Source organism: Eretmochelys imbricata, chromosome 10, assembly GCF_965152235.1.
Source record: "Eretmochelys imbricata isolate rEreImb1 chromosome 10, rEreImb1.hap1, whole genome shotgun sequence".
Classification (NCBI taxonomy): domain Eukaryota; kingdom Metazoa; phylum Chordata; order Testudines; family Cheloniidae; genus Eretmochelys; species Eretmochelys imbricata.
In genome coordinates, this window is record NC_135581.1 from 63,328,133 (window position 1) to 63,351,540 (window position 23,408).

Consider the following 23,408-nt stretch of genomic DNA (forward strand, 5'->3'; position numbering starts at 1 on the left):
GTTGCTAGAGCCCTGCGATACCACGGATATCCGCTTTATATCCACAGATAAAAATTTTGTATCTGCGCAGGTCTCTAAATATTGAAATGCTTTTAATTGCACACATTTAAAATGCAGTCTTTTACATCTAGTTAACACATCTTAGATTACAGATTCACTTACTTGCACTGCCAGACACATTTCCAGTCATTCAGAACAGGGAGAACTTTATCATCTTTGATCTGACTGTCAGGATCATCCTCTTCTTCCTCTTCTTCTAGAATGTCACTACATGGAGGGGCCCACAACTGCAAGTTGTCAGTTGCTGTCAGGAGCTTGTTACCTAAAAGTGAGTAATACTAATTGAAGTTGTAGAACAGAATGAGGAACTCTGGATGCATTTATATTGGAAGATTATGTAGCGTATCCGATCTTGACAAGTAATTAAAAATAGCCTAGGAACACAACTTTATGAAGTCCATTTTGATTACAGTAGATTATTCAGACATGGCACACTCAGCTCCAGTTGGTTTTATTAAATTTTTTAGATTTTATTTTAAGCAAGAGTGCTTTTTTCCTGCTATTATGAATACAGTAATATGAAAATAATTGATATTGTTTTGGATATTAAACCATCTGAATTAAAAATAAACCAATAATTTTATAACTATACTGATTTCATATTTCCAAAAGACACAGCTACTGAGTCATACTACATTTAAACTTGCAAACGTTTACTTAAACATTTGTAATGGCAGATGATAAACATTTGTTCTTCCGATACCCAGATTTATTTCCCTGTATATCAGTAAGCCAACACACTATTTGGAGCTATTTAAATTAAAACATGTTTTGTTACTGTCTGTGATAAGGCCTTGTTATTCAGTCCATCCATTAGAAAATTTTGTAGGCTATTAGAGTTTTTGGCAGAAAAAATTCTCAATTCCACAACCAGAAGAAGATGAAAGACATGCAGAATTTCACAAATATCACCATTGTATTAGAAACAAAAATTTACAAATCTCCCTCTTAAATTTTTCAGTGTGCAAGTTGAAGAAAACAAAAAAGGGAGATTAAACAGACAAGTTTAGTCTCAAATATGGGTAGTTCTTGGATTTTTCCAGAATGTCAGAGGATCAAACTTCTCTTTAAAACTTAACTTCAAAAGGAACTTCTGCCTTCCTGTAAAATGGGTTTCTATTAGAGTATGAAATAGAGTATAAATATTAGGTTTCAGAGTAACAGCCGTGTTAGTCTGTATTCGCAAAAAGAAATGGAGTACTTGTGGCACCTTAGAGACTAACCAATTTATTTGAGCATGAGCTGAATTTATTGATGATAATAAATATTATTATATTATAATATTATAATAAATATATTATTTATTATCTGATGAAGTGAGCTGTAGCTCACGAAAGCTCATGCTCAAATAAATTGGTTAGTCTCTAGTATAAATATTAGTTAGTTGTCCTTTCTCCACAGGTAATTTGTCCATTTGACAGTCAAAGAACTGCAGGGGGGAAAAAAATCTCCCAGTACAAGAAGTCATTGCTTATAGGCATACGTAGGCAACAGGAAAGTGACTGTCCAAGAATTAACATGCTAACAGACTGGTTAATATCAATAACCAGTCAGGCATATCAATTACTAGGGGTACTCTCACAGAACCCATTTTACAGGGAAAGAAGAAACTTTTCCAGCAATCCATTCTAATGTGTTGTACACATCCATACCAACAAGCCCAATTGTGAAGGAGAAAACTAGACCTCTTGATTTTTAAAAAAACTTACTACATTACTAAATTACAGCCCATAGAAAAATGTCTGTTGAAAGCTGGAGGGGCTGAAGTACTCACATCTGCTGTCTCCTATTTAGTCTTCCAGATGACCACTTTGCAATTTTTTTTGTCTATACAGAAGCCACTGGAATTTGCCCCATTTAAAATAATCATATCTGGCCACAAGAACCTGGTAATTAGCTACTTTCATTTGTAGAGATAATGAGAAAATAACTGAGAAGATCCACTTGCCATGAAAAGGACATAAGTTGTATTTGTAGTTGTATTATGTGTGTCTATATGCCTATTTTCTGACTAGGTACACTCTGGTGGCTGGAAGGAACTGAGGGATAGAGTCATTGTGTCTTATATACCTTCAGGTCTGAATGTTCAAGTACCACAAGGAAGCATGTGCCCAACCTCAAAGATCTAAGCTTTCTAGATGGCTCCTGCTAAGATGTGGAGTGAAAAATGTGGAGCGAAAAATGTGGAGCTGTGTAGGCAATGCTTGAAGAAAAGACTTGAGTTCACAGGTACTGATATGGTCTCTTGGACCCGCATTCTTAGCTTCAATTGTTTGCTGCACTTCATAGGGTGAAAGAGTCCTTGCAAGAGTGTTAGATACACTTCAAATATTTTGTTTAACATTGGTATTTTTAAGATACTTAACGCTTGGGTATCTAAGCATAATTAGGTGGGGGATCATGTCTTCTCATGCTGATGTAGTTGAGAAAGGAAGAAAAAAGGGTGATTCCTGCCTCCCCAAAGCTATCATCAAGCCAACCAGCAAGGATTCATAAATGTCTGGCTGGAATGTGACTTATTTTCTCAGGAAGAGATACAGACTGTTTTCACACTGATAGGCTTGTAAGGGGTGTCTCTCTCAACCCATACACTAGTGGGTTCTTGAGTGCCCCAATGTGGTGTGCCAGGGTAGGACCTTGGGTTTCCTTGTTAATAGCCTACGGAGGGGATTAGAGGCATAACCCAATCCTAAATTTAGTTTAGGACGACTGCCTGGTCTTGGGCACAACTGATTTTGCCAGTTCCCTCAAAATTGTTCATGTCTTTCTTCTATTACGAACACGCTGATCACCCCTTAATCCATTTTCCACTCACTCTCCTGTTCTTAGTCACTTTAGAGCAAACTCGTACTTCATCAACCCTGACACACTAATCTGTATCTTTGTACAAACGAACTTAAGTTTCTTTGATCACTATAAAATCAGATGGTACACATTCTCCTCTGCTGTTCACAGCTGTAGCACAGATCCATAGTAGAAATATTTTTAACCTTGTGAAGTCGTACTTTCCATTTATTTAACTATTTCCCATCAATAGCTTTTCCTTTTTGCCACTCAAAACATGTGGCACTTACAACATCCTTCAGGAGGAAAATGGTAATGTCTTGCTTTGAGACGTGGAACTGACAAAACAGGAAAATGTACCCCTTTGTTAAGATGGACATTTTAAAAATAGTTTTCTCAAGTAATTATGACGCTCCGTACCTTGAGGGAGCATCCAGTACCCCCATGTTCATCCTTGTAAAATGATTGTGTGGTATCCAATGCAAAGTTTGTCATGTTGGGTGTCTTCGGAAGGCTCATGATGCACTGAGCACTGTTGTTACAGTAAGGTTATAGGTTATAATTTCATGTATGTAGTTATGAGGCTGAAAACGTAGACTTATGGCTTAAAATAAGCCCAGGCACAAACTCTCCAAGAGCTGAGAGGAAGTTCACACCTCATCAGGGCATGTATGGGACAAACCCAGTCTCACAGGAACAAAGGATGCTGGCCTAGGCAGCAACAAAAGAATCTGTTGGATTCTTGAGGGGGTCACGCCCCTTCCTTTGGTCAGTTTGGAACTGCAATGAGGTAATCACCAGACTCTGAAAGGGGGGAGGGGCAAAGCCCGGAGGGAAGAAAGAACAAGATAAAAGGGAGAGACATTTGCCATGCTCCCTCTTCCACCTACATCTACGGACACTACACCAAGCAACTGAAGTACTGATCAAAAGGGAAGAGCCTGGCTGAAGAGCAACCACCCGGCCTGTGCTGAGAAGCATTTAAGTTTTGTAAGGGCACTGAAAGTGTTAAGATCAGCTTAGAATGTGTTTTATTTCATTTGACCGGTTATTTTTTGACTTATAATCACTTAAAATTGATCTTTGTTGTTAATCTGTTTGTTTATGCTACCTGAAGCACTGTGTTTGGTTTGAAGCATATCAGAGACTCCCCTTGGGAGAACAAGCCTGGTACATATCAATTTTTGTTAAGTTGATGAATTCATAAGCTTTCAGCATCCAGCAGGCATAACTGGACACTGCAAGAAGGAGGTTCCTAGGGTTGTGTCTGGGACCAGGGGTATTGGCTAGTGTCATTTGGTTGCACAATCCAAGGAGCAGCTTACATGCCAGAGGCTGTGTGTGAACAGCCCAGGAGTGGGGTTTCTCACAGCAGAGCAGGGTAAGGCTGGCTCCCAGAGTCAAGGATTTGAGTGACCTAGCAGATCACTGGTCCAGATAACACCAGAGGGGAATGTCACAGTAATGCACTATGTTTAAGAGTGAATACTACACACAGTTCAATAACCGGTCAAATTCCAAGTGTGACATAATGTTAGAAATTTTAAAACATAACATACATAGTTTTCCTATCAGAATATATGCTAATCATAACATTCTAACTATCTTAGCATTAGTGATATATTTATATCAGTTAGCTACCTAAGAGTGCAGTTCCTAAACTAAGACCTAGCATACTACATCTAAACCTCGAAAGTACTTGGCATAGCATCTTCATAAATGGTAACTGCAGTGGATTTTTAGTGTGATACTCAAGTTTATATCAACCTACGTACCACATGTAGTGTCCCTACCACAGTTTGAGAATTGCTTATCTAATACATACATATTCACACTCCAATTTCATTTAAATAAAAATTATTTGAAACTAGAATCATTCTACAGTTATAAATTTTGAACAAACGCTAATCAATGTCACATTACCTTGAGGATCCCATGCTAAATTGTAAGTCATAGAACTAAGGAAAAACTGCCCCGATTTAAGCCACTGACACTTCAGTTGCTGTGGTATAAAAACAGCAGGAATAAAGGGTTAGTTAACAGCAACAAAGCAATAAATTAACAGCATTTTTTACTTTCTATATGAAGTTACAAATGTAAGTTTCAGATTCCTAGTAATTCAATTCTAAATAAATTTAGATTGCTGAATCAAATATTTAATAACTTCAGCGGGGTAGCCATGTTAGTGTATAAGGTGCCACAGGACTCTTTGCCGCTTTTACAGATCCAGACTAACAGACGTATTGGAGCATGAGCTTTCGTGGGTGAATACCCACTTGCATCCGACGAAGTGGGTATTCACCCACGAAAGCTCCTGCTCCAATACGTTTGTTAGTCTATAAGGTGCCACAGGACTCTTTGCCGAAGTATTTAATAATTGCATTCAACTGATTTATAATGAATAAATGCAGCACTAAAATTCTTTTATCAGCAGAAAACTGAACATTCACCATCTTGGTATGACGTTCCAAACAAGTATGTACTAGCATTATCCAAAATACTATGGACTCGCTAAATACCATATCCCTGATTAGGGAAGGAGGAATATAAACAAAAGAATCAGCCATGTTTCACTAAATAAAATACTCCTACAGAATAGGTGAAAACTAAGGAAAATTATATTTTCTAACCTTCATTTTCAAATGAGAGCTTTTTATTTTAAGGAATATTTGCTAGATAGCATTGTTTAGAATAAAATTAATTCTGATTTCTCACTATACAATTTTCTGAACTATGTGTTTCTAACTAACACATTCCTCAGTTAATCTCCCCTGTTCCATTCTAATGGGGCTTTAACAAGTGGTAGGCATATTTTTATCTGCTCCAACAAAACAAGACATAGTTTAATCATGTAATACATACTTACACAATTTCTTTTGTGAGAATTTATACCAAGAGGTTCAAAAATACAAATAGCATTTCCATATGATGCTGCAATCTGGAACAGATTGAATGAGTAAAATGTTAAACTCAGGAAAAAAGTATAATAGAACTCTCTAGAATTCAGATACTCACTGAATTTTCAATAACTTATAAGTGTAGGTGCTAAAGGAAAGCAACATTCATACAAGCATTACTTAGTGGTGTTGTATGTATAATTGATTGCTTTTAAAAAACATTGAAAAATACATAATTTGTTTGTTTTGAGTAATCCCATGTTAAAGATCTAAAGTAAACGAGAGACCCTGAGTACAAAAGGACATGTGCTAACTCCTGTTAATCTGCTATTACTTCAGAGTAGCTACTGTTAATGCACAATGGAAAGCTGCTGCCTTTGCTCTTTCTGCTCTTGCTCTACTTCACAGAAAACTAGTAAATTAATAATCAATGTTTGGGTCCTCAGTGTGATTCCAAGTTCCATTTCCTATCACTAAATATTAAATACAAGAATACAGGAGCAAATGTTATTCTTTTGCTGCTAGGTTCAGTCAATTTTGAGGAAAAGCCTGGTATATGGAAACAGAATACTGAACATACTATTGGAAACTTATTAGCATACTTCAAGTAGGACTCCCTAGTTTCTCCAATCTATTTCTTTCACAGAAGAACAACATCTGCAAAAGACTTTTTGGTTGGGAATATGTCTGATCATTGTGCTTATCTGCACTTCAAAAATGGCTGGACTGTTTTTTTAAAGTCTAAATTTTACTTAAGAAGATACATTAGGAGTTGTTTAAATACTTCCAATTTAGGACTCTAGTCTCTCCTGCACAGAAATCTGCAAGTTTTAACCCATTTTCCTAAAAACTCCTATCAAACCCCAAAGTTTCATCTCACTTAAACTACAAAATCAGACATAAAAATACAAAAGTGTCACAGCACACTACTGAAAAATCGCATACTTTCTCATTTTTACCATCCAACTATAAAATAAATCAATTGGAATATAACTATTGTACTTATATTTCAGTGTATACTACATAGAGCAATATACACAAGTCACTGTCTGTCTGTATGAAATTTTAGTTTGTACTGACTTTGTTAGTGCTTTTTATGTAGCCTATTGTAAAACCAGGCAAATATCTAGATAATATACCCCCTGAAAGATGTGTACCCCCAGGAGGTACAGGTACCCCTGGTTGAGAACCACTGCCTCAAAGCACACAGAAGAGGCAGCAAGGAGTTCAAACCCCATGGACCTAGAATACTGCAGGATCCACATGGATTTCAGGGCCACCAGAAAAACATTCTTAATCTTTCCTTCCCCTTGGTACTGTGGCTCTAGTGGAGCTGCAATGTCAGGGACTCCCTAACAGTAACTGTCCTGCAACACTGCCTAAGGCAGGGGTGGCAACGGCCTGCGGGTCACATCTGACTTGCCAGGCAATTTAATCTGGCCCTCGAGCTTCCGCTGGGGAGCAGGGTCTGGGGCTTGCCCCGCTCCCATGTTCCAGTCAGGAACTAGGGTCGGGGGCCGCTCTGTGCAGCTCCACGCAGCTGCTGCTTCTGGGAGCATGTCCCTCCTCTGGCTCCTACATTGAGGGGCAGCCAGGGGGCTCTGCACGCTGCCCCCGCAGCTCCCATTGCCTGGGAACTGAGGCCAAGGGCAGCGCCCAGAGCTGCCTGGCCATGCCTCTGCGTAGGAGCTGGAGGGGGGACATGCTACTGCTTCTGGGAACTGCTTGAGGTAAGCACTGCCCAGAGCCTGCACCCGAGCCCCTCCTGTGCCCCAACGACCTGCCCCAGCCTGATCCTCCGAACCCTTTGATCCCAACCCCGGAGCACCCTCCTGCACACAAAGCACCTCATCCCCAGCGCCACCCCAGAGCCAGCACCCCCAGCTGGCACCCCCAACTCTCCCATCACACCCCAACCCCATACCCCATCCCGGAGCCCCCTCCCACAACCTGAACTCCTCATTTCTGGCCCCACCCCAGAGCCCGCACCCCCAGCCAGAGCCAGCACCCCCGTGCCCCAACCCCCTACCCCAGCCCTAATCACCCTCCGAACAGCTCGTCCCAGCCTGGAGCACCTTCCTGTACCCCAAATCCCTCATCCCCAGCACCACCCCAGAGCCTGCATTTCCAGCTGGAGACCTCACCTCACACCCTACCCCTGACTGCACACCAACCCCCTGCCCCAGCTGGAGCCCCCTCCCTCACCCTGAATTCCTCATTTCTGGCCCCACCTCAGAGTCTGCACCCCCAGCCAGAGCCCTCACTCCCTCCTACACCCCAACCCCAGTTTTGGGAGCATTCATGGCCCACCATACAATTTCCATATCCAGATGTGGCCCTCGGACCAAAAAGTTTGCCCACCCCTGGCCTAAGGCCTTGTCTGTCTATATTACAACCAAATTTGTAATATGGTCAGTTGTGTCCACATAAAACTTGATCAATACTCAGTTGTAACTCTGTTGGAAATTACATTGGGTCTGCACATTTATCACTATCATCATCATTTATTCACTATGCTAGTACACATATTAAGCATTTCTAGGTACTTTTAAAAAAAACACACACTTGCACCACTTCCCAGAACACAGGCGTAAATGGTTTCATTGTTCCTTGACTAGAAATGTGGCTTTTCTTTTAGCCACTTTAGACAGTACAGGAGGCATAGCCAGTAATAGTACATAGTTTAAATGTAGTACAACTGATTATAAACTATGCCATTAAAAGGGAACCTAAGCCATGGTGATTCTTTTAATGTTTCAAAGCATATGCTATTTTAACTGCACACTTCCAAGAGAAGTGCTTCTGATCTCTTGTATTAGATTTCTAAACTTTTACTAGAATGTGCTTCTTTGGCAGTAGTCTGTCATAAGCAGGGCTGACATACACATATCTGGTGCACTGCAACCACATTTACTGAAATTATTTATAAATGTTCTTTTTTTCAGTGTTGTTTGAGAAATGAATGTGATTATATACGCTGAAATAAATGAAACTGTATTCAATGCAAATGAATATTAATGGAAAAATTACTTGCATACACAGTATTCTACTTTTAATCGTTTTCAATTCCTTGAGCCACATGGTCTCATGATTTGAGCACCAAAAAATACAGCCACTTTTGACAAAAACTATCTACTGACATGCCAATTTACAGCATCAAGTTGGTTCTATGGAGAAAATCTGCAAACTCCAAAAAGGGGCATAATCAGAATAATAATGTGTTGGGAGGTAGGAGAAGAGGAATACTATATGTTACCCTGCAAAACAAAAGTAGTGTAAACTACTACAGAAAACTAGAATCCATTTAATTCTGTTTTAAGTAACATTTAACTTGCTGTTGAAAGAAACACATTTTGATGCAGCAAAATATAAAGTTTTTAGTTGATGTCTAAAGTATCCAAGAACCATCTGCAAGCAAATGAGAGAGTATGGTCTTCATCCCAGAATACATTGTATTCAGAAAAGTTTGCTGTACTTCTTCACATTTTATGAGACCCCTTACAAAATGGGGTCTGAACCTTTTTGCTACGAAGAAAAGCATGTGGCTTTCAGAATTAGCTGTTGATGCATCCTTTGCTGATATTCAGACACATACAAATGAAAATTTTTAAAAGTGGCATAAATTATCTGAACATGAAGAGCTTTTTCTACTTTTAAATAGTGGAAAAAAAATTTAAATAGAAACATATTCAGGTAGCTGAAAATGGGCCAAATTCAGTTTTATCAAACTTTCAAAAATAAAACACTTTGGGCTAAAACAAGAATCATTACTTTTAACCAAAAAAGACTTATTTAGAAAGTTGTATGTATCCAAAAATAGGTCCCTAGCATGAAATTACCATCTCAGCAACAGCATCAACATGTCAAACAGTGTCTGTTTATACATTTCATTTTTAAAACTTTATTCAGACTCATTAAAGACCTTACCCTGCCTTGTTGCTGGGAGCACTCCACACAGCTGACTTGGATGTTTCCATGCTTAGCACCAGGAATAATCTGCACACATTCAAAGTCGTTTGCCAGAATAACAATATCACAGCCTGAGCCATATGCCTGTAATAGTTTTAAATAAATATATAATCTAATGTTAATCCACAATGGTTACATTTTAGTAAATTAGTTTTAGAATTATTACTTTTTTTCAAAGTGCATTATGATCATGAATACACACTTAAATCTCTACCTCTATTCACACTAGTAAATTACATTAGCTTAACACACACAGTTTACTCCTGAGAGCATTCTGCACCAAAAAGTTAAATTCTGAACCAAAAAATTAAAAATTCTGCACACAATATTTTAAAATTCTAAAAATTTTATTTGTAAAATAAATGGGGAGGCTCCAGCATGGCATTGGGGAGCACAGGCCACTGGTTGCAGAGAGGTGGGAGATCACTGTGCAGTTCCCTCTGGGACACGGACTCGGCGGTGAGGCTTCACCCAACCCTGACACAGTGCAAGGGCCGGGCCTGCCCCGGAAACACACCAGGGCCCTTCCTCTCTGTGCCAGGTGCAGCCTGTGGGGGCAGGCAGGCTCAGCAACGCAGGATCCAAATTTGGAGGAGAGATCCAGGTGTGGGTTGAGAGAGTTCTATGTAGGGCAATCTTGGTGCGGGAGGCTCAGTGGGGGATCTGGATGCACAGGGGCTTGTTGGAGGGTTCTGGGTGCAACAGTAATGGGACTCTGCAGGGAGGTCCAAGTGAAGGTGGTTGGGGCTCAGTGGGGGGGGGTCTGGGTATGGAGGAATAGAACTTGGCAGGCAGGTCTGGGTGTAGGGGGCTCAGTAGGGTGGGGATCCAGGTGCGGGTGGCTCACTGGGGTGGTCCAGGTGCAGGGAGAGTTGGGCTCATCGGGGGGATGGGGGATTCTGGGTGCGAGGGGGAGTGATGCTTGGCGGGAGGGCATGAGAGGGTCTGGATGCATGGGGGTTAGGTGGATGGGGGAGCAGCTCCCTGTACAGGGATCCCTCCCCCTGCAGCTGAGAAGTGATGGGTGCAGTAAGCATGGGAAGGAGGGGGGAGGAAGTTTGCAGAGCTTCCTACAGCTAGGGGAGAAATCTGGGGGTGGGTCTGACATGGCCCTGGATGCTATGCAGTCCTGCCAGTTCCCCAGTCCCATCCCCTGACCCACAGCTATTTACCTCTCTGCCAGCTGCCCTGGGCACCTGAAACATGCTGGTGGGGAGGGTCGCATGACCACTCTCGTGGCTTCCCCTTGCTTCCCCATCAAAGTCATTTTTCTGCAGGAAAACAAAAATCTGTGGGGGACATAAATTCTGCATGTGCGCAGTGGTGCGGAATTCGCCCAGGAGTAACAGTTTGCTCCTCACCCCTACTACAGCTGCTTTGTGCTGATCCAGCTGGCTCAACCAGCCCACTGAATATTCTCTCAGCCAAAGTTGTGTACAGCCACAGTAACTTATTATGCAACCCCTTCACACTGGTGCAGAAACCATGGAAGAGGAAAGGGAGGTGGTTGGGGTATGCCTACACCTCAGTAATCCTCAGCTGCAGGAATGTCCAGTAGGTTGTGGGCAAAAAAAGCCAGATGTAAATCAGAGCCATCAGACCTACAACTGAGTACAGCTCAGTAGGATGGGATCATCTGGGATGGCTCAATTACGCTCTGATTCTGCACCACATAATTCAATGGGAGTTTTGCCACTGACTTCAATGGAAGCAGTATCAAGTCCTGCAGACTTTTTAAAACAGTACTTTCTCAGACCCAACCAATGAAGTCACACTATATGATAAATGTAAATTAAACTAATAGTATTCCACATCTTTCTTGCTTTCTTCCTGTTTACTAACTAAACATGCATCTGAATAAAATATTAGAACTGAACATAGTATAGAAACCTCTTAATTCCTTTCTCACTGCAACTATAGTAACAAGCAACAGCAATATATTTTTAGTTTCCAAACAGGGACATACATACACCACTTCCTGTCTGGCAATTATGCCAATGATTTTGCATCTTCTATACTAAAGATGTAAAAAAAGAAAAAGTGCAAGAATACTGAACTATAATATTCTGTACCTTGCTACATCATTTCATAACCAATGTTCATTGTTTTATAAACAGATTACATTGTATAAGTAGAACTGGCAAAATAGACAAGTGATTTGCATTCAACAATTTAATATGGCCCCTTTATAGGCTATGCATGATCATAAACAACTAATTGTGAATTGTATAATTGCAATTCTATCAAGGGATTTGGTGATGTCAAACTACAAACAGCCACTTGAGTTTTTCTCTTGTGTGGTCACCAAACTCCTTAGGATGAAATTACAGACCATCCCACATTCTCTCAATTCAAAATGTGTCTTTAATTTTACATCAGTCTTTTACTTCTCCAGCAGGACTAGCTCCAGAATGCTTCTTATCAGAAGAATGTGCCTGATATCATGCCTGTGAATTATCAGAATGTGTCAGTAAGAGAAATGGAAGTGCCTTCTCACCTGTGAATTATATAGCTTTGTATTGTATGTGTGAAATACAGATACCTGTGTATAAATTAAGTCTAATATAAAATGGATAAAGTTCATCTTATTAAATGGAGAATTTTCTATTCTGTTTTCAAGGGAAAATAATGATATTCTTCTCCTGCATGATTTTTTAAAAGAAGCTTCCATTAATTGTTTACCATTTCCCTCTAAGACCATATTCAAATATTTGTGCTCTGTTTCTAAAATGGCAATGTGGTCACTGTAGATAGGACTTCCCACAGTTCTTTTTAGAAATGAAAGTAGTGCCTAAAGACAGGCATGAAATGTACCCTTCATTACATAATTCTACTGCTGCTGATTTTTAAACAAAAACAGACACTAAAAAGTATAGCTGATCTCCATTCTTTTCAGAACGTTACAGTTGGGGGTGGGGGGGAGAACAGACAAAAGGATAGCTAATTGAAAAGCTGTAAATTTCCTTAGATTAAAAAAAATGGAGTAAAAACAAATACTGCAAAATAATTACCTCAAGAATTAAATTCTGAATTGATTTCTCCCTTTAATTTTTTTTAATGTATAAGGATTCTCAGGCCAACAATTGTTTTTTATTCAGATTTATTTATTACTGAATAGATTTTTTTTACTATTTAAAAAGTGAAGCTTCTATTGATTACATACTCCAAATATCTCACATTTGGGATTTTCTGGGTTCTAATAAGTATACTTTATTAGCAGAGTGTAAAACAACAAACAAAAGCTTACTTCAGGGATCATGTATAATATATTGCATCTTCTATAGTACAAAACGCACATACCATATGGTCTGTCCAAGAAAACGTTATCAGACAATGGCTTGCTTGTCTCTGGTAGGAAATGACTATATTTATGTCTGCCAGCTTTTTACCTGTTATGGTGTTCCGGTGAGCCCTAGTCACTCTGAATGATCTGTTATACTTAACACCCATATCGTAGCATCTGTGTCACACAATGTCAGTTCTTCACATCCACTTAAACTAAATAGCTTTTATAAACATGAACTAACCACAAGTTCCATTTTCTTTTATTTTCTGAAAATAAAAAAGTTTGCTATTGACTCCACTACAGTATCTAGCCAATTTGTTTAAAATTAGCAATGCCCTAGCCCTTATCAGTTATTTTCTAACCATTTGTCTGTATTTACACATGTATCTTTTGAAGCTGTATCTTTATAAACATAGCTTATTTTACAGCCCAGATTTAAACTGTTTTATCAAGTTAACTTTCCTCTTGCTTCTTTCATATTAGAATTCAACAACTGATGAATTTCAAGTTAGTTCTCATGGTGTTCAAAGCAGATTAAATTATGGCCCCACTGCCACCAATGGGACTGCAAAGAATGTGAAGATTCTGGAGTTCATCTCATGTCTGCAGAAATGCAGACAATGGCCATAGATAAGTACTGGTGGTCAAGTTAAGGGGACAATACAGATGTCAAGGCCAGTAACCAGGCTGGAAGAGGGTCTTCAGATGGGGAAATCTGAAACAAAAGACTTGGAAACTGTTAAAAGCACAGTCCCTAATGAACATGAACAGAGGTAATGTCTGCACGGAAGCAGACTCAAACTCTGGCCCCAAGAAGTAAAAGTATTTGGGATTGTTGGGTCAGCCAAACTTCGAGGTATATGTTAAGGTAAGACATATGCATGAAGGCCTTTTGTTGTTTAACCATCTTCTCTGAAATTATGTTCCTGTTAACTACAATTTACTTTTGTTTTGAAGAAGCTGTAACAAGTCACTACATTTACTTCCTGGTTACAGCACCTGAAAGGAAAATTCTTGAAAAGACTTGAAGATGCCAAACCCAGTTGAACCTGGTGAGGAAAAATAGACTTTAAATAGAGGTACCGTACCCTGGGGATCAGGTCTGCAAGTGGGAGAATTGTGGGCTTCCACCCCAGCGAGGTAAAACCTTAGACCTCACCAAAAAGAGACTTAAGAGGGGTCACTGGTTAGCTAACACTAACCATTACAGGAAGTTTTGCCACTAACTTCCATGAAGCCAAGATTTGACCCACTGTCTGTAGAAGACCTTCTGCTACCAAAATACAAGGACATATATTCCCCATTGTCTCTATTTCAAAACAAAGAATACTCCTGCCTCCCTCCTCCTTTCCCTTCAAGTTGCCAGATAGTGCATCTACAACTTGTTATATCAATGGATGGCCAATGGCACATTAGATAACCAAGAAAATTACCCAATACATTTGAAGAGCCAGAAATGGTAATGAGTAGGTTTTGCTAGCCTAAATACAAAGCTAGACTCTTAATTAGCTAAGAAATTTGGACCCTTAAAAATTGTATTAATTATTTAAAATGTCATGAGTGAAGCTACAGGAAACTTAGAACCAAGGTCTGCATACATTTTTGTGCATGCAACTTCTCTCCTGCTTTGTAAGTATATCTGTTGCAACTGTGTACACAAACTAGAGATGTGGTTAAATACATGGCGCTAAATATCCACTGGTGCACAAAAATGTCCAATTTGCATCCTTTTGCAATAATTAGATATGCAAAGTAGGCATACAATTACATGCACAAAAAGTACATTTTCAAAACTTTACAAAGTAATTGTTGCGACCTGTGACTAATTAGTCACCACCTCATCGGGCCCAATGAGGGATAGCTGGCCTCTCTAAAGGCCAGCAGCAAAGTTCAATAGAGAGGAAACGCTAGTAGTGATCCTGCAAAGACTCTGGCAGGAACCCAGGAAAGGCTAGAGAGAAGAAACCACAGGGAGAGCAAAGGCTCCTGCAGGAGCCCCTGAAAGACAGGATGGAGAAGGAATTGCAGGAGATAGTGAAGGCTCCTGCAAGGGTTCCATGGAAGAGAGGTAAGAACAAAGATGAAAGACTGATTGGGGTCCTGAATAACACAGTAGCAAGCCCACGTGGGCAAAAGGCTGTTTGTTTTGAGAGCATATAAAGCTGTACAAAGCCCAACGTGTGGGGAGAATGTTCTGTGTCCCATACCTCTGATTGGAAAAAATAAAATGCCAAGTTGGGAAGATTGGGAGTTAGACCATACCTTGGTTGGGAAAGAACAGACCAGTGGCCAGAGAAGCTGCTTGGGAGGTGGTGACCCCATGACAATAACCTTCCAAATAAAAGGAGTACTTGTAGCACCTTAGAGACTAACCAATTTATTTGAGCATAAGCTTTCATGAGCTACAGCTCACTTCATCAGATGCATACTGTGGAAAATACAGAAAATGTTTTTATACACACAAACCATGAAAAAATGGGTGTTTATCACTACAAAAGGTTTTCTCTCCCCCCACCCTACTGCTGGTAATAGCTTATCTAAAGTGATCACTCTCCTTACAATGTGTATGATAATCAAGGTGGGCCATTTCCAGCACATTTCCAGGAGCGTGGGGGGGAGAGAAAACCTTTTGTAGTGATAAACACCCATTTTTTCATGGTTTGTGTGTATAAAAACATTTTCTGTATTTTCCACAGTATGCATCCGATGAAGTGAGCTGTAGCTCATGAAAGCTTATGCTCAAATAAATTGGTTAGTCTCTAAGGTGCCACAAGTACTCCTTTTCTTTTTGCGAATACAGACTAACACAGCTGTTACTCTGAAACCTTCCAAATGTAAACTTATAGTGTTGTGTTCCTGAGTCAATAGCACACAACTCGTGTGCGTCTACTGCAGTTTTACCAAAGCTATAAGGAGCAGAAAGTAGTGACACTGGAGCTATTTATTGAGAGGATATCATAAAAAGAGGCTGGACAGGGCTAGATGAGAAGACATACCCTTACCCAAACAGCAGGCAGAAGGATGGAGAAAAAACAGAGTAGAACACTTCCTGTTAGGAAGTGTAGGAAGAATAAAAGAAGCACTTCCTTTTCTAGTGCTTTTTCCAATACAGTTTTGATCTTTTCAAGTAAGTGGTAGAAGCCTCATTGCTTGGAAGTGCTGGTACATTACTAGACAACAAAAATATTGAGAGAGGCTTGTCCGTGCTCAGTTAGAATTCATTCCAATGATCAACCTTTAAATTATGTCTTCAGGGAATTTGTCTTAAACTGCTGTTTGAGTCTGTAAAATTGGCATTGAAGAGTTCCCAGGCAGTACTCCCAATGCCCTTCATCTCAAATCTGCTATTTACATGTACAAGGATGTTTGTTTTTTCTAACTGCCAGCTCTGCTAATTTAACCTGGGATCTGAAAGTCAAGCTGTGTTCTGATGTACCACTACACCAACCCTAACCAAGTGAAGAGTATTATACAAACCATGTTCCTGTGCATCTTTAGGTAAAGATTTCTCAATTTTAATTTAATTATGCTTATTGTAGCTCTAACAGCATTTATACATTTTGTTAAGATTTTCTGGCTCTTGTATTATCTCGCACTCCCATCATACTCTGTAATTCTAACCAAAGTAAATACCTCCTTTTTTTTAAAATGCCTTCCTCTCTCACTATTTCATTTCCTGTGCCAACAAGCTAATATTTTTGGGCTAGATGTATTGTATTTCATCATGCTTTGACGAAGTAGGGAGAAAGGGGAAGGTAAGCAAAAACAGTTTTTGAACAGAATTGACAAGTTGAAGACCTCTTACTGAGTTACTTATCTTCTCACCCCTTTTCTCTCCTTCCCTTCTTCGGCAACAGTACTACAAATGACCGCATGGATGGACACCTGCATCTGCAGAGGGCCCTTGGTTTTTAAATGACCCTTTTGAAGTTGGGCTTTAAACTGCAGGATCAGGGCCTTATACTGTAAACTCTTTAGGGGCCAGTACTTTGTTTTTCTTGGTTTTGATGAGGTGCATTTTTACTTGGTTTGCGGCAATTTTTGGGTTTTGAAAAACACTTTCTTAAAGCACATGTAAACTTAACACCAATTGTTATTAAAATCCCAGCATCAAGCAAATCTGCCTTTGCTTTTAAAGCAATCTTCCCTTCTTAGCTGGTGTACCTGAAAAATTAAAAAGCTTTCACTCAAATAAGCGTTACATACTTTTCTGGACTGCAAGACACATTCCATATATCTGAGCACAAGTATATCTGAATTTTGTGCTACATTCAATACATTGACTGTTAGAAATTCCTAAAATATAGTCTAGTTATACTTAATACAACCCCCCAAAAAATCCATCAATCAACTGAGATTTTAACTAATTCTGGCCTTTTGCTCCTTGAGTTGGATTACTTAGAAGCAGCTCACTCTGCAGAAGAGGAAGTGTCCTGTAATATTTAATAGTACCCTCTCCCTCTTATTTAGGAGCACAGTTGACTGTCTCTCCTTTGAGTCAGTCATGTTTAAGCCTCCTTGGCTAAGAGCAGTGGCAACAACACAGGAGCTTGAATACAGTAGTATATTGCTATTGGGAACAGAATAAAAATACACTAGGGTGGCATCAGGGACAGAGAGGAGAAATCTATAAAGGATACAAAAATGAAAAACAAATACTGGGGAAAACAAGGTGCTCGGATCCACAATGATGAGAGCAGTAAAGAAACCTCAAACAGTGTCAGAAAACACAAAAGGAAACTAACATCAGTTTTATTTCTAGTCTCACTGATATCTTCCAAAGAAAACTCTGGCAATTGCTACTCCATTTAGAAGCAAGGATGACTTTCAAGATCCACAAGCCACTAACAAGCTGCAGTTTGCCAATGTTCTTGCTAAGGGCCAAGACCTGAATGTATGGAAGTGAATGATGACAGAACTATAATTGAGTTCAATAGCAGCAAACTTGACCCTGGCAGAGCAGGATTTCTGACCCAAACTAAGAGTTAATTACTTAAAAACAGTTAATCCATTACCTCCATTCTTAGATATTAGGAAGGGAATAGGGTATATGTGTTCATTCATAAACCGCTTCCTCTCAGCTGCCTTACTGTTAGGTTCTGCAATTTAAATATCCAGAGTTGATAAACTATTATTTTTTCAGAAGTGTCGTCATCTCATTGTTTATTATGAAAGCTTATCCTCTCGATAATACAGCTAGCCAGAAAACAAATTCTGTTTTACAAATATTTTCTAGGTTTTGAAATCTGTTTTTCATTCTGAGGAATGAAAATTAGACCTTTTTAAAATTTCTTGAAGAAATATGAGCTGGAGAGACACCTACCCCAGAAAAGCCAGCAGCCCATTGGTGAGGGTACTCACCTGAGCTGGAAATACCCAAGTTCAAGTAACTGCTCCAAATAAGGTCCAGCAGGGACTTGAACCTGAATTTTTCACATCTCAGGAGTGTTTCCTAACTACCTTCCTATAGTGCCAGTGTCTTGTTTGTTCTGACCCAATGAATATTTATCTATACAGAGTGAAACAGTGCCAACAGGAGAGCGACTATAGTCTGAATCAGGCAGAGTGCCCATGATATCTCTCTCTCTCTCTCTCTCATTTTTTACCAGAAATTCCAATCTGAACTTGACAAAAGCTGTATTAAAACGTACGTTTCTGAAAAATTTAAATTTCAGTGAATTGTTTTTGACATGTTTGGGCTCATATCCTGGTCTAGAAGTGAGGGTTTCTGGAAAGATAAAATAAGTCACCATGGCCTGATGAAATACATCCTAGAATACTCAAGGAGCTGACTGAGGAGATATCTGAGCCATTAGCGATTATCTTTGAAAACTCACGGAAGACAAGAGATTCTAGAGGAATGGGGAAAGGAGCAGATATAGTGCCATTTTATAAAAGGGAAATAAGGATAACACAGGGAATTATAGACCAGTTAGACAGCAGCCAGAAGATTTAATCTACTTGCCAACAGTGTCTGAAGCTTGTGCAAAATTGAGGGTGCAAATTAATGGGACACTTTCCCAGTATTTTGAAGCCTGGTTTACACTTAAAAGCTTTGCTGGCATAGCTATGTTGGATTAGGAATGTGGGGGGGGGAACATGACTAATTGACAACCTATGCTAGTAAAAGCCCTGGTGAAGATACAGTTATACTGGAAAAAGTCCATGTTTGGGAAATTGATACAAGCTATACAAGTAAAAGGACTCTTGGTACAAGCTGCATCTCCACTTGGAGGGTTTGCTGGTATAGCTATACACTACAAAGGATTATTGGGTAAACAGGCCTCATACATATAGAAGTTTGAGGAGTAAGAGACAGACTTCAGAATTCACAACCCCATGAGATGAATAGAAGAGTTCACACAAATATGAGAGCCCCTTTTTTCATGGGAAGTGTGGATGGGGGAAGCCTCTTGTAGCAGGACCACCGCAGTTGTACTGTACATGATGATGTGAAGCAGGATTTCAGCAGGCTATGCAAGGAAGCCACTACCCCAGCACCTGTTGAGCTCAGCTGCACTGGTACTCTCTGAATACCACTATACAACAGGTATTTGGGGACAGGGGTTCCACTAGCCAACTCCCCTCCTAATTGGAAGGATCACAAACAGAGTAGAGGCTACTCTTATCTCCACGAGTGGAGTAGGAGTACCAAGCATGTTGGGGTTGGTCAAGGGGCAGGAGGGGAGACATTCTTTCCCGTAACCCAGGACTAATTCTCAGTGCACTGCTTGATCTGTATGCTCTGGTGGGGGGACAAGTTGTGGGCCAGCAGGCTGTTCCCACCTCTCCTCTGTTTCAGACTGTCTGCAGACATCTTTTAATCATTAAATGAAAACATTTCATTTAAACAAAGTCATTATACAAAAATATTGTAATGACTTGGCTTAAGAGGGCACTAGTGTCCTTAAGAACTGTTTTGTGTCTGTCTGCCATGTCTTACCCAAGTTCAACCTTCTGTGTGTATTGTAAGATTTTTGGGTCACGCCACTGTAGCAGAAGGGGAGTTGGTGAGTTAGCGGTAGTTTAGCTGTAGGGTAGAGGGTGGTTAGCAGGGGGAAGGGAAACCCAGGGTAGAGTGTAGTATGGGTTTGTGTGGGTTGGGTTGCGTACATGGTTCACCAGCCAACACTCCTTCTCTGGAAGTCATATGCACGCACCCATGCAAGGCGCCGGTAAGAGTGCTGGGAAAAGGCTGCAGCAATAGATGAAAGTGGAGGGGGGGTGGTTTCAGGCTGGCAGGAAATAAAAGAAAGGGCAGTGCAACTAGGGTCAGACACGCACAGAGTGGAATTCAGGGTGAAGAGTACTCTTGTGTGCGCAAAGACATTACGTGTACACCTAACTAATACATCTGAAACACGGAAAACCATAAAAGAAGCATTTTGGTGGAAATCACAAATTGTGTGGGGAAAAATAAAATTCTGTGGAGAACATGAATTCTGAACAAATTCTGCATTGCACAGTGGCACAGAATTCCAGCAGGAGTAACTGTCCAACCTCTCCTGTTACCTCATCTGTTACTAGCTCCTTCATCAGGAGCTATGAGGTACATAGAATTATTAGAACCAGCCAGCAGAAGAGCTAAAATGGGAACTCATGGGTCATGTCTATGCTACAAAATTATGTCGACCTAATTTACAGGAATAGCAGCTAGAGCCCTGTACAGGGTAGGAGCCCATGACTGCATGCCAGATTTCACGGGGGAGATCAGATTTCATGGTCCATGATGCATTTTTCACAGCTGTGAATTTGGTAAGGCCCTACCTATAATAATACAGCACTATAGGTGTGTATGGTGCTTAACAAAAGAAATCAACATTAACAGGTCTGCCATAGGCCCTGAGCCTGGAATGAGTTCTGCACAGGAAGACCTTTATGCTTGCACAAAGCTTATTGCAGGCTCAGGGCTTAAAACAACAAGAAATAATACGCCAAGAGTGAAATAAGACAGAATGGGAAGCAGAGAGTTACAACAGAGCAAGATCATGAGATACGTTTTCTCTTACATATCACCTGCTAGTTCCTTTTTAATTTAACATAATAAAGTTGCAGACAATAGCCAGAGGAGAGGCTCAGGTTCTTTACATGTAATTCTACAATTAAAGTGAACCATATAATTTTGCATTTGCCTAAAACAAATTTGGTATTTGGTATTCTTGGAAAATCGACATAACCTAATACTGTATTGCTTAAGCTGCAAAAGGATATAATTCGTTGTGAGTGTTGTAAAACTAACAGGTATTACCAAAAATAAATTTTATCACAATGACAGCATGTTATAAACTGACTCTCCAGGACATTATAATGGAAAGAACACTATAATATGATTTTATATGACTGTCAAAAGTAACAGCAGCCATACAATGCCCTTAGATGTCAATAGCCCTGCATAGCAGCACAAGAGGGAAAATGTTCAGTCTTAGTTCTCTTTGTATCTTGTAGCTTTTTAACCATCTGTTATTAAAAACAGTTATGATAAGACCAAGCAGGGTTTAAAATGTCCTATTAGTCTGCCCACAGTTATTTTAGAATAAAAATGATGCTTTATATCACTTAGCTAAGAACTAGTTCAGGCCTGGAATGATGGCTGGTAAAGGTTATCACAAAACCTAGTAAGACAATTCCCCCTCAAATAGTAAAACACTGATTAAATTATATTGTGCTAAACACTGCAGAAGCTGATCCCTCATTGAAATCAGATAGAGTCACATCATAACCCAAATCAGTGACAATTAAGTTTACATTAAAATGGGGGAAAGAGAGGCCCATGGATGGTAAATAAATAGACTCAAAATATAAATTACTAGGCTCTAACAAAGTGTTTCAAATGTGTCTTATCTGTTTTCACTTATATTAAGGGAAGCTTTTAGTAAAGGAATAAATATTTAATTTTTCAATGCCTCATAGTGACAGAAGACCAATTGCTCTCCAACAGCAGATTGGGTATTTAAGAAGATTGTTCCAACTGAATCTTCCTTTTCATCGCAAATAGTCATACTATTAGCTATTTTATTCCTTGAACACAAAATCAGGGACATGTAGTTGATTGGTCTCCCTCCCTCTTTCATTTTCACAATGTCAGGTGGGCCCTCAACACTAGCTAGAGGTGACAAATGCATCCTTGAATCCCAGCCCCAGTCTGCTGCTGTGTTCTGGGAGAGTAAAACAGCAGATCCCTCCCTCCCTTGCTTCCCCAAGTGGGCGCTAAGGGATTGTTGCACGGGAAACAGACACCAAAGGACTGAATGGATGGGTTATTTCCCCTCTCTCCCCACTCACTTTCTGTACTGGAGCATCTCACTATGAGTTTCCCAGCCTACCATGAGAGCATAACTACCCACCACCATGCACCTAATCTGCACCACTGCCCCAGCTATAATTACCCGCCCACTTCATTACCCCCAGCTAATTGTCTCACCCTTCATTATCCCATCCCACTGCCCCAGCTATAATTACCCGCACCCTTCATTACCCCCAGCTAATTGTCTCACCCTTCATTATCCCATCCCACTGCCCCAGCTATAATTACCCGCACCCTTCATTACCCCCAGCTAATTGCCTCACCCTTCATTATCCCATCCCACTGCCCCACCCTTCATTACCCCCACCTAAACCCCTCCCAGCAATCCCGCCACCCCCGCCCCACTATCCCCCGCGCCGCCCTCACCGTGAAGGGGGTGTCCCCGACGCTGCCCACCGAGTAGCAGTTGTCCCCGGGGTTGACGGCCCCGGTGAGCACCTGGTGCAGATGCATGGCGGCCCCGCAGACCTACAGGCTGCGGCGGGGACGGCCGGCCGGCCAAGCTCCCCGGGGCCGGCAGTGCGGCGCGGCGCGGCGGCTGCCAGCACCGAGCAGGACCCGGATGGCTCCGTGTTCCCTCCCTCCCGCCGCACCGAACGGGAAGTCACCGGCTCGCGCGAGCGCAGCCAATGGTGATCCGTGGGGCGCGCGAACCAGGTGAGCTGGCGCGCGCGCGCGCGGTGCACTCGCCGGTGGGCGTGGGCGTACAGGGCCGCGGCGCGCGTGCGCGCTGGGTGGGGGGAGCAGCAGAGTGCGTGGGACCGCACCCCAGGTGTGTGCGTGGCACTGCGCGCGGCGTGTGCACCAGGCCCTCTGCTGGCCGTGTGCCGGGGATCTCCCCTCTTCAGCGGGGCGCGGCCTGGGATCCCGAGCGAGTTCCGCAGGGTGTCGGAGCGCGTGCGCGCGCGCACACTCGTACGCACGCACCGGCCCCCAGGGGATGGAGTGGAGGCTCTGCTGGCTCCCAGGGCAGATGGAGCGGCTCTCACCAGGGTCCCTAAAGTAGGGCTGCAACGGCAGTGGCAGAGTTAGGGAGCAACATCTGTGCAACCACGGCCTGAGCTCCCCGCCCCCACCCCAGTGTTCAAAATAGTAGGAAGTGGTGGTA

The 23,408-nt window shown here is 41.2% G+C and overlaps 1 protein-coding gene across 3 annotated transcripts in view; it reads right to left on the reverse strand.

Annotated features, from left to right (window-relative positions):
- Positions 1–22,891, reverse strand: part of DMXL2 (Dmx like 2) — a 104,873-nt gene extending 81,982 nt beyond the window's left edge. For all 3 annotated transcript variants that reach the window (XR_013347409.1, XM_077829276.1, XM_077829277.1), the window contains exons 1-5: positions 22,667–22,891; positions 9,669–9,794; positions 5,711–5,782; positions 4,768–4,846; positions 163–322 (exon numbers count right to left, since the gene is read on the reverse strand). Coding sequence is in view for 2 of the 3 variants with exons in the window: in XM_077829276.1 (XP_077685402.1) it covers positions 163–322; positions 4,768–4,846; positions 5,711–5,782; positions 9,669–9,794; positions 22,667–22,753 (524 nt within the window). In the remaining variant the exon portion in view is untranslated. The remainder of the gene's footprint in view (positions 1–162; positions 323–4,767; positions 4,847–5,710; positions 5,783–9,668; positions 9,795–22,666) is intronic.
- Between the last annotated feature and the right edge of the window lie 517 nt (positions 22,892–23,408).